This window comes from Polyodon spathula, chromosome 40, assembly GCF_017654505.1.
Source record: "Polyodon spathula isolate WHYD16114869_AA chromosome 40, ASM1765450v1, whole genome shotgun sequence".
Taxonomy (NCBI): domain Eukaryota; kingdom Metazoa; phylum Chordata; class Actinopteri; order Acipenseriformes; family Polyodontidae; genus Polyodon; species Polyodon spathula.
The window spans coordinates 25,501-36,771 of record NC_054573.1 but is presented as its reverse complement, the minus strand read 5'-3'; the positions used below and the strand labels follow the sequence as shown (position 1 = coordinate 36,771).

Sequence of the window (11,271 nt, the reverse complement as noted above, 5' to 3'; positions counted from 1 at the left end):
GGCTGGAGGCACGGAGACTGAACCGCTCCCTCCCCCTCCTAACAATAAGAAAGATAACGGCATTTGCACTGCGTGTGTTATTTTGTTTAATGCTCGTTTTCCCATTTACATTTCTGTATCTTTCGAGAAATAAATACATCCCCACCCCCCTATCCCCTGCTGTCTTCTGTTGGGCTGGGATGTAAGCAGTGTGTCACAACAGTGAGAAAGAGAGACAGAGAAGGAGAGAATCATTGAATCACAGTGCATTAGCCCTGCAGACTCCAGTCTCGCCACACTTCCTGGGCCCTGTCTCCCTAGTTGCTGGGGGCAACGGCTAATAGACAGACAGGATTTATCTGTAGAGGCTCAGCTGGCCCCGCCCCCTTTGCTCCCTGAGACTGGGGCACAGAGTAGAACGCTCAGCACAGGCTGCAGAGCCAACAATGGGACTGTTCCTGTGCAGCAACGCAGAATTGAAATCCTCACATCAGCACTGATCCTGCACCCTGCACCGTACCGCAGCGAGGTGGGAAGCTTGATTGGGATGCCTCTCAGGAGGAGCACATGGTGAATATTATTATTATTATTATTATGATGTTCATTTTTTATTGCTTTGTATGTAATCTTATTTTAATTTCTCTTAAATGTATTAGTATTGATATTGTGGTAGGGTTAGCAGTAGCATCAGGTTTGATGTGTTGATATATTTGTTTTGTACTTCTTATTAGCAGTCGTATTAATGATAGTACTGCATGGCTCCTTTCTCATCGTACTATCCTCTGCGTTTATATATCTATATATCAATATAGATTATAGATCTAACATTTGAAGAAAAACTGCTGGGTACCAAAATAAGAAAAAATCCAAAATAAATGGCAAAGTAGACACATAAACATGTGAAATATATATATAAATATATATTATATATATATATATATATATATATCTATATAATATATATATATTATATATATATATTATATAAAATATACCTTCCTGGTCGATAGCATGGCTCTTAACCCAGACCCCCTTGAATGTCACTAATCCGCACACAGCCCTGACTGAGGGTACTGTCCCAAGTTAATTACATCCCAGCAGATCAGGGCAGAGATCTCTTGGAAACTCCAAACAGGGCAGGTTGCTAAACCACTCAGAGCTGTGCCCATAGATCACATTTTACGACCTGTTTTGTTCTCTCAGAAGAAGAGACACTGAACCATTTCATTCCGGTAGTTCATAAAAACGCCTTCCCAGGAGTTATGCAAGGGGCGATTCAAACCCACTGCTGGGGTTTTCAAATGCTTTTTTTACTGCCTCATTTATATTTATAGAGATGTAAATCTTTACTGTTGCGGCTGCAAGTTTGAGTAGAAATGTCAACGAGGGAATAGGTAGATAGCACCGCTATTGAAGGCTTACCAGCAAAACATAGTCTCTAACCCAACCAACAGAACGGGTCTAATTCTCTGTCTCATGGATGAAGGTTATACTTGCACCCTGAGCCATTCGATAAAAAGGCATAGTATCACAGTGGTGATGTCACAAAGTGATAATTCCTCTAAAGGAAAATATACTTGAACTGTGACCCATTCGACTCCGAGACCATCGCTTTCAATTCAAACACAAAATGTCTCGTTTGCAATCACTCAGCAAACACCCGCAGTGCAGAAATGTTCATTAATGATCAACAAAATGAGAATATGTTAAAAAAAAATATTAATTAAAAAATTATGCAAAGCTGGTACATTCGTATCTCAGAGAAACCGGAGAGGAAGGGAATATTAAAAATATTCCAATCCAATCATTCGACAAAACCCAAAATTCAAGTTTTTTAGGCACTTAAAAAAATCTGTCTCTGTGAAGATTTGCAATCATCCTTCACCAATGGGAGCGCCAACCAAGCGAGCGAGACAAATGATTTTCCTGTAACTCACTGGAGCCCCGCAGAGAGAGAGAGAGAGAGAATTCAAACAGGGCCCACAGCGCAGGAGAATCAGGATGCAACAGGATAATGAAATCACCAGAAAAATAACTGATAAACTGAAGACACACTTGGTAGCTGATTAAAATAGCTTTATTTTATTCTCAATCAAATGGCGCCAATGCGTTAAAGCACGTTGCATACACATTTTCAGAGCTGGGACTACAGATTGTTACTTTGCATTGCCGTCAACAGAACGCATTAATGAATCTGATTGTTTTCTGCTAGCTCAGTCCTCAGCCTGCCCCATTCTTGCAGCCGTCTAGACCCTGTGTCAACTCGTCTGTCTGCATTACTCTACACAGCCAAGATAAACCCGAGATAAGGACTGACTGCCGTTTGCTCAGGTTGTCCGGTCTCTGCGTGCATGCCCCCCTCCCCCTCTGTGCAGAAGAACAGTAGCATGTGTCGTTCCCCATTCTGCATGCCAAGACGACTGAACTAATGAGTATGATCTTTACAGGGCCAAACCTCATTGGGGATCTGGGCTGTTGAAATTATTCTTCTGGAAAGACTGGTTTGATCATATTGTGCAAAGCAGTTATAATATGGAACACCCTGTATGCATTACTTTGTAAATAAAAAAAGAAAAACCATGTTCTCAGCATGGGGTGTATGCACTTAGCATATGCTGGAATTAGTTGATCGGCCATGCATTTCTATAATGCCTCCTAATGTCCATGCACACACACATACACACACATTAGCACAATTAGTGCATAGTACCAGTATGGTAGAACCACAAAATGATTTATCCTGGTTAATTTTATAAATCGGTTCCATTGTAACAATTTGTTTTTGGTTTTTATTCTCAGATCTGAACGATAAGAAAAGGATGATGCAGCAATAAAGGAATCTGAACGAATCTGGAGCAAAAGGCCCTTTTAAAAAACGCTCAGTGTTCATGGAGTAGAATATGGCAGAGGCAGCAGAACATTGGGAAGACCCAACTGAGGAGGAAAATCCAGAACCGGCGACTCAAGATAAGACGACAGATAAACCGTCCGAGTGCCGAGCAGAAGCTGAGGTTCCCAGCTCTGCAGGAGAGTCTCCGCACAAGGCAGAGGAAAGACGCAAACCATCAGCGACTGCCACAGAGAGGATTTGGGGACAATTCTGGAAAGGCAGCGGGTTCGGCAAAGCAAACGCGAAAAAGAAGCGCGAGGGCTCGGAACCTAACAGGAGCAGCCCGGAATTCGACGACGGCGAGAGTCCGACCGCATCGACTGAAAAGCGGGTGGAACCTGGACAAGGCACGCCGCCCGAATCAACGACAATGGAACTGGGATCCCCAAGGAGCCAGCTTTCCTCGGAGGTAGAAGCAGGCTCTGGGGTACAGCCGATGGAGAAGCGCGCTGGGACAGAAGAGGTGGAGAAGGATGAGGATGATTCGAAAGACACCAGGCCGCGTCACATTGAGAAATCGAGCAGCGTCAGGGATTTCATCAGGAGGCCCATTTCTAAGATCTTCTCGTATAAAACCACGGAGAAGAAAATAGTGGACAGGCAAGCCAATGTGGGCAAGGGTCTCTCCACGTCCCTCGATCGGCTGTCGGAGAAGGGAACCAGCACTACGATCGAAGCCTGTGAGCTGGAAAACGACCCAGGGCGGCGACACAAAGGTCCTGGGATCGCGCACACGAGACGCTGGCACTCCTTTAAGAAGATTGTGACCCCGAAGACCCAGAAGAAAAGCCTCCTGGAGCCGAGAGAGGACGAAGGAGTTGGTGATCGCAACAAAACACCCAAGTTTAAAGATTCAGCTTCGGGGAGCGTCCCTGAGAAGAAGGCAAAGAAAAGGAGCATTAAGAGGTCTTGGACGTTCCAAGTCATCCGGAAAGATCACTCATTCACGGCCAGTAGTCAAGCCCCCAGCTTGTCTGAAGACCCCATGACGGCCAAGCACGACTGGATGGAACAGGTAGAAAACCAAACAGATCAAGATAATCAACTGGCTGCTGGTGATGATGAAGAAGGAGGAGATGGGATGCACCGAGACACAGAAAGGAAGGCATCGCCATCCAACGGGAATACGAAGTCAAGGGACCAGCAAGCCAGTGAGGCATGGAAATCTTTTAAGAAGCTGGTGACTCCGAAGCCAAAGAAGGCCACAGCGGCTACAGAGACTGAGGAAAGTCACGTAATTGAAGGGCAGGTCAGTCCGGATAAATCAAGCAGGCTGCCGACCGTTCCTAAAAAGGCGCGCTACTCCAGGGCCGCGTCTCTGAAAAATATAATCCTTCGCAAGAGCAAGAGTAGAAGCATCGATATAGAGGAAGCAGCAACCAGTACAGCGCCTATCAGCAACCTTCCTGGAGCCGAACCTGAGCGAGAAGAAACCCAATCTTGCAGGGAGGAAATGGCCACTAATAGTTGTGGGGAAACTGAAATCGATAGCAGTGGCAATTTTGGGTATTCATCCGAACCAACAGAAGGTCTCAATGATATTCAGAAACATTCAATGAGAGAGCAGGTGAGGGATGCCGGTAAAGAACAGAAGCAAACTGCAACTGTACAATCTGACGTTGCCGAAAAGGTGCAGGACACTACGGAAGGCAATGGGGATCTTAGTGGGAAACCGGAATCTGATAAGCTTTTGAGATGCAATCTGCCGAACTCTGGCACAAGCCATGAAACAAACAAGGAAATCAAAGCCAATTTTAACAGGGGCATAATAATAGAAATGCCCCTTCCAGAATTGAAAGAGACAGCAGAGACAGAACCGGTTGAAAATATTAAAGAAGGAACATTGGATCCATCACCAGGAAAGAAGTCGTTAGATCTGAAGGATAACAGGAATGAAACTGCTGGTATTGCTGACAGTGGTAATAAAAACTGTGCTCCTTCTATAGCTTTGGTTGAACTCTCAGGATGTCCCGTTAAGGATACAGGAAAAGAACTATCACCACGTGAAAGAACTGAAGTTCTTCATGCAGGACATCGATCTGGAGAATCAACGCAAGATGAACCGAGTTCTCATCAACAGCCAGCCTTGAAGCACTCAGCTGAAACAGAGCAGGCCAAGGAAAGTCTACCTCCAGGGCTCATCGTGGAGAAGCAGAGCCCAGACTCCTCTCGCTCAGTTCCTGAGATCAGAGTCAGCGCTCCCACTGACCCTCTGGAAGCTGGTTCAAGCGATGAGATGACCTCGAACTTGGAGGGTGAGGGAAGATCATCTACTGCCCAAACTGACTCAGTAGGTGCTCCAGCCGAAACCAACCCAGGGGAGATTCTGAGGACAGAGGTGGCGAGAGCCGAGGGCACCGGGAGTTCCACTGATATCTTCCATAAAGTCTGCTCTTCTGAGGCTACCGCGGAAACGAAAGCCGAAAAGACTTTGGACAAATATACGTCCCATGATACTAATCAAGACAGTCCACCACCTGCCATTGAGAATCTCCGCAAGGCCGCGTCTTCGGAAACAGAAACGACATCCGCAGACGGCCTGGGGTTCAACAACACCGAGGGTGGCCCTAATATCGAGAACTCAGCTCACATCAACCCAGAGGAAGAGAAGCTGTTTTACGAGGCGGCAGCTGCCATCGTGAGGGCGGTGGTGAGAGCAGCCGCTGAACAGATCGCGAAGGAGCAAGAGGCGCTGGACAAAGACTTCAAGGGATCCTATTCCAACGACAACGACAAATCTTCGGGTTACTCAGGCACGGATCTGTCCTACTGCCGTTAGCTAGCCCAGGTTCGTCAAGCACGGAGCGAGGAAAGCACAAAAGCGTAATTGGTTTTAAGGGTTATACATGTGATTTATTTATTTTCGGAGCATGCCCTTATGTCACAAACAAAACCAAAACAAAGAGATTGCAGTTGGCTTTCTTGACGGAAAGAGAATATATTTTTCTTTTGTACAAAATAAATAAATAAAATAAAATAACAAAGCATTCAGAAAACGGACTGGGTCCACGTTCTCTCGGGCTGCACGGTGCTTTTAAAACAACGAGTTAGTTCGCCATAGACAGGTTTCATAGGCGATCACAGCTTACAGCAATGAAAACTACTGAATCGCCAGGCTGCATCTGTTCAAACAGTGTCCACGACTGACATTTGCAAAGATGATATATTTTGACCGTTGGTTTCAAGTACAGTATGCAATAATTATAAACACGAACAAAAAAAAAAAAAAAAAAAAAAAACACAAGACGTGGTTTCGAGCAATAAGTTTTGGTTCTGAAATGCTTTCACTTCACTTTCGTCAGTGAATGTGTCTTTGTGGTCTGGAGTTGCGGTGTCCATTGTGTGTCTCTCTTTGATTGTGCACATCCCAGCTTTGGTTGTTGTATTTGCCGTCCGGCCAATCAGGTTCCCAGAAATTCGTTCATTGTCGTGCAGGGTCCCCTTGAACAGCTACCAGTGTTTTACAATCTTGGAATTCTCACAGTAAATGTGCCTGCAGTCATTCTAGAACTTGGGAGCGTTCGACTAGTATCCTGCAGTTAAGACAGCCGGGCTGGAAAAACAACTGCACTTCTGTGCAGAGACATCTTTAAACAGGGTAATTACTAGGGGTTTCCAAGTACTGTATAGAGGAAGGGAGGCCAGCCCTGGTCCTGGACAGCCACAATTCTGTAGGTTTTCTGGGTATCTTTAAATTATCAATGGCTAAAGACCTGTTCAATTAACTGGTTACGTCATTGATAATGCAGGTGGACCAAAAACCAGAGGACCCAACAGCTCTCCAGGACCAGGATGTAGAGCTTAAAACTGTGACCGTGTTTTAAACGCTGTCAAAAAATATGCAAGTCGGTTTCCACTTGGTAGGTGTGCAATCCCAACATGCAAAGTTTAAATGTGTTTAATACAAAACATGCAGGAAATGAAACTGACACCGATAACCCTATAAAATCACCTTTAAAAAGGCTTTAACTGCAGAATGCATGGCGCGAACAGGAAGTCTAATAACACGAAACGGAAGACCTTGTGCTTTATTTGACATGTCGCGATACACAGAGTTGTTTTTAACCACCCGTCAATATCTGCAAGTTAAAACTGTGTGGACTCGTGCAAATGCATGTTTGTTTTTTGTTTTTTTCTTGTGCATTACTGATGGGAAAATCCACTTTATTGGAAATCCCTATTCTGCCATTTGTTAGGAGTATGATAGTTTAACGTATTATTGTACTCTGTAGTAGCCTTGTCATGAAAAATAAATGACTGTTAAAAACACGCAATTGTATTTTTTTTTATTTTTTTTTTAACATCTTTTAAAGGTTTACGCTGCTAGATATTGGTCACTTAGCACACAGTGCCACCTTGTGGATGAATACTGCAATTACAGCATCTTTAAATATTACAAGCATCTCAAAGGCAGTCACATTTTCTATAGAGCCTTTACATTGTTACCTATGCACTGCAGCTAATCTAGCTTGTGTTAAAATCTGGACTGGGATGAAACTGCAATTTAGTCATATTTATACCTTTGTATGTATGGATGCATGCATGTATGCACACACAATAACAAAAACAGGAGTGGGATGCATAATTAATTGTACATCCAACGTGATCAACTCACAATTCAGAGAACAGTTTGTACACCTTTTTTTTTTTTTTTTGGTACATCATACAAGATTGTGGGTAAAGAAAATCTTACGAGAAGAATCAAACAATTCCACATAAACTGAGAAAGAATTTTCTAAAAATATAGGGAAGAGTCCCATTTCAGAGACCCGTGCTTTTCCTTTTGCGGTTCCTGACTGTTTTTTTCTAACATCACAATAAACTCTTTGAAAACATGCCACACTGTCTGCACTAACAGAGAGGCCTCTAGGAGGTTCCACCGAAGGGAGCCCAGCTTTACAAAACAGCGAGGGCCACCCTCAAGAGACCTCATTAAACCAGGCAAAGATTCATGGACTGCTTGAGGCTAATAGACAATAACACATTCAAATCCAGCTCTGTAATTAACACACCTGGGTCCTGCCTGGGCTTCATGTCTTGCTTTGGTGTTTAGGAGCAAGAAATAAAAAAATAAAAAAACAATAGTGGATACTGCAATATACGATGGGTAAAATAAATTACTCGACTAGTCCAAGAAACGTACTGTTGTACGGTCCTCAGTTACTGCAGCAAAAAAAAACTATTATTCGATTATCGGACCGACCTCTGTAGAAATCAGGTGCTGACAGTCAGGCGAGGGTCGCTGGTGTCGATCGGGCTGACTTGTCATTCAGAGTGCAGGGACAGCTGCTCGGGTTTGTGAAGGTCGCTGCTTTTCTGAGACTGTGGAGGAGAACAGCGACCCACACAAACCCAGCCAGCGCCTTTTTCACTCTGAAGGGTAAATCAGCCCGATCGACACCAACTACTCTCACACGTGCAGATCTCAAGCTATAGGTTAAATATTTGTGAAGTGCGTATCTGGATAAGAACTGAAAAGCGTTTGCAATCCGAAATGTCCATAGGAAGAGATTTGTGAAAATCCTGGAAAAATTTACAACATCCAGCATTTCTGTAATCCATTTCACATTTCCCTTTTACGATAAAAAAAAACACTGGTTATGAAGGGAAAGCATCCACGTACTAATGTCAAACACACCCACAACATATAATGCATCAGAAAAACAAAATGCATTTAAAAACCAAAATGCAGAAGGCGGTTTCGGAAACTTGGATGGTATTGATTCGTTAGTTTTGTTCTGCATTCCAGATATGTTAACATGTTGTCAGAGGTGTTTCATTATCAGTAACGATGTCTGAAAATCAAATCAAAACTGAATATTTTTTAAAGAAAACATAAATAGGCAATAAAAAGGGAATAAAAGCCTCGTTCCTCAGTGAGAAAAAGTAACAAATTACACATATAACTATTTACAATAAATACTGTCCAAATGCATTTGGTTTTATTCGATCTTTGAAATCTCGAATTGGGCCGTTACATTCTCCTGCAAGAAAAAAAAACAAGACGAGAAAATGTCCCTAAAATCTGCAAAAATATTACCTTTTAAAATGCAAAAAACAAGCAGCATGTTATGCATCACTGACTGTTATATATACACTAGTGTAGATTGTAGCTTTCATTATGACAGTACAACCACACAGAACTGGGGGTATTTCAATGTGACAATGCTGCCATCTGGTGGACACCAGCACGTACTGCAAAGATATAGGTACAGTAAGATTTCTCACCTCATCCGAGTCCAGTAAAGCCGGTAGCGCCCTGTAAAAGACAGGAGTATGTTAAAAGAAATACAGGGATGGAAATTAAGACTCTTGCATAGCAGTTTGATCCATTCCTGGAATTACTGAGTTTAATAAGACTAACTGGAGCACCCCACTGTGTTCAACAGCAGGGATGGCAATAAGACTCCTGTTGCACAGCAGTTTTACCCATTCCAAGTTTTGCCACATGCTTTACAACCTGCAGTGTGTATAGGTAACAAGCTCAGGTGTGTCTTAAAAATTGCAAAACCAGGAATGGGAGGGAGTCTTATTTCCTTCCCTGCAATAGCATATTAATACCAGCATGTGTGTGTTTATTTATTTATTTTTTGCATGTGTAAAATAATGCACTATAAATAGATTTGTTAGTGCTGGAACACTATACAAACAAATAAGGCTTATAATGCATTCAGTGGCAAACAGGACCGTGTTCACTAAAGATATCCTTTAAAGGAAACCCCTGCATACATGGTGTCTGAAATAAATCACACTCATTCTACTGCACATAATATGTAAATAAATGTCTATAAATTTACCAAGAAAAAAAAAATCCACTACCACTTTGCTGGCTTTAGCTGATCCATTGGTCTCTGTTTTCATTCCTCTCGTCTTCATTCACTCTGAAAAACAAAACAAGAAAAGAAACTTAGACAAAAATAACTTCAAAACAAAGAGGTGAATCAAACTTACCCCTCAGGAAAGTGAACTATTGGAAGTGACTCTGCAGCAGCAGCAGTTGTTGATGAAGCAGAGTTCATCCCCTAGTCTCTGAAAATCGCTTTGGATAAAGGTGTCTGCTAAATGACTAATAATAATAATAATAATAAATAATAATAATAATAATAATAATAATAATGCAACCAGATCTGGTCGCTGCTGGAATTTCGGTAAAGGAAAAAGGTAATTCTATGCAAAATAAAGCCACTGTATTGTTTATACCCCTACTCAGGAGACAAAAACTGTAAATAATTCTCAGGTTACACAGGCAAGGTGAACATTCACTGTCGTGCTTCTCCAGCAAAGTGCCTCACACAACGCTTCGTTCATTATCGCTTCTTTTTCCTCGTCAAGATGAGGGGTGAAGGAGTAACTGAAAACAGCAAGGTCAACGCCTTTAGCTGAAGGGAAACAGGCTGGGTAAAATAAATCGCGTCTCCACCACACAGCAAAAAAATGATCTGAATTCGATCCTTTCTCTGAATGATATCGTCTCGTCCAAATGGCCAGGCGACAGACCCTCGAGCCATGGGGATTGAGGCCAAATGTTTCACCTCGTACCACAGGGATGGAATTAAGACTCCCACCGCATAACAGCTCAATGCACTTCAGTACGAGTTTAATAAGACACACCCGAGCTTGTTATCTGTACACTGGGGCTGATAGAGCTGGTATCAAAACCTGGACAGGATCACACTGCTGTGCAATAGGAGACTTATTTGTTGCTCACCGTCAAAGCAAAATCTTTAATTACAGACTCTGTGCCATGAAATATGGAAGCCAGAACGTTAGTGTTACTTACCGACTTGCACTGGGAAATTCTGAATGTCTTGATCGTCCAGATGATGCAAATTACAGAAGCTGAAAAGAGAGAAAAATCCAACTATAGAAGAGAAAACAGTTTTTTTCTATTATAATTAGGATTAAACCGGATTTAACAAAAGCTTCACTCTGAATGGAGAGAAAGCACAGTCTGAAAGGGTTGTCTACTTGACTGCGCCGGCTCTTGCAGTTCTGGATTCTTGACTTGCCGATGACGGAGAATATCAAGGTGTTGGTGAAGTGGAGGTAGAGGGACAGTTTCGCCAGGTCACTCTGAAGCAGCTTCATGGTCTGAACAAGGCTGATGAAAATGTGTCGCTTTGTCAAGGAAACTTCATACGACTCTGAGCAGCAAGCCAACACCGAGACTGAGAAATCCCGCTGTGTTGCAAACCCTTGCGGTCTTAATTTCATTATCAAGTATACAGTAGGCACATCCTGCGTTATTTCAGATGCCTCACACATTCGTAAGAACAGTTTTGCCCTCAAGGGTTTAAAAACCAACATTAACAAACCTCTAAAAAAAAGTTGTCAGGATTTCAAAGGTGTGCCTATGTACAGTTCACCTACAATTTCTAAACGCAGTTCCCTTTCAATCAATT

General features: G+C 42.8%; 3 protein-coding genes across 11 annotated transcripts in view; 2 read left to right on the top strand and 1 right to left on the bottom strand.

Moving 5' to 3' along the window:
- LOC121305007 (A-kinase anchor protein 12-like) lies at positions 1-5,648 on the top strand. The gene is made up of 2 exons (XM_041236477.1): positions 1-549; positions 2,779-5,648. The coding sequence occupies exon 2, from the start codon at positions 2,880-2,882 to the stop codon at positions 5,646-5,648; it is 2,769 nt and encodes a 922-aa protein (XP_041092411.1). The 5' UTR covers positions 1-549; positions 2,779-2,879.
- A 3,113-nt stretch (positions 5,649-8,761) lies between these two features.
- LOC121305008 (transmembrane protein 87B-like) lies at positions 8,762-11,101 on the bottom strand. Of its 9 annotated transcripts, none has more exons than XR_005948022.1 (5): positions 10,838-11,101; positions 10,650-10,708; positions 9,692-9,750; positions 9,098-9,128; positions 8,762-8,853 (listed from the first exon to the last, which is right to left on the bottom strand). XR_005948022.1 is itself a non-coding variant. In XM_041236481.1 (4 exons), exons 1-3 carry the CDS (start codon positions 11,081-11,083, stop codon positions 9,742-9,744), a joined length of 273 nt encoding a protein of 90 aa, XP_041092415.1. In that variant the 5' UTR covers positions 11,084-11,101; the 3' UTR covers positions 8,861-9,128; positions 9,692-9,741. The 9 variants fall into 9 exon arrangements, 3 of the variants coding, with proteins under 3 accessions (XP_041092415.1, XP_041092412.1, XP_041092413.1); XR_005948020.1 differs by having other exon boundaries at positions 8,794-8,853; positions 9,689-9,750; positions 10,838-11,100; XR_005948019.1 differs by having other exon boundaries at positions 8,804-8,853; positions 9,667-9,750; positions 10,838-11,100.
- A 20-nt stretch (positions 11,102-11,121) lies between these two features.
- The window catches only part of LOC121304931 (transcription elongation factor SPT5-like), a 13,057-nt gene continuing 12,907 nt past the window's right edge, over positions 11,122-11,271 (top strand). The window contains 1 exon segment of the mRNA XM_041236369.1: positions 11,122-11,136. Within this exon segment, the coding sequence (XP_041092303.1) occupies positions 11,122-11,136 (15 nt within the window).

Excerpts from the sequence above, each read along its gene's own strand:
- LOC121305007 (XM_041236477.1), top strand. The coding sequence starts at position 2,880 with ATGGCAGAGGCAGCAGAACATTGGGAAGACCCAACTGAGGAGGAAAAT.
- LOC121305008 (XM_041236481.1), bottom strand. The coding sequence starts at position 11,083 with ATGAAATTAAGACCGCAAGGGTTTGCAACACAGCGGGATTTCTCAGTC. Across the intron at positions 10,709-10,878 it reads CTTGATATTCTCCGTCATCG|CTTCTGTAATTTGCATCATC; the intron begins GCAAGTCAAGAA and ends CTCTCTTTTCAG.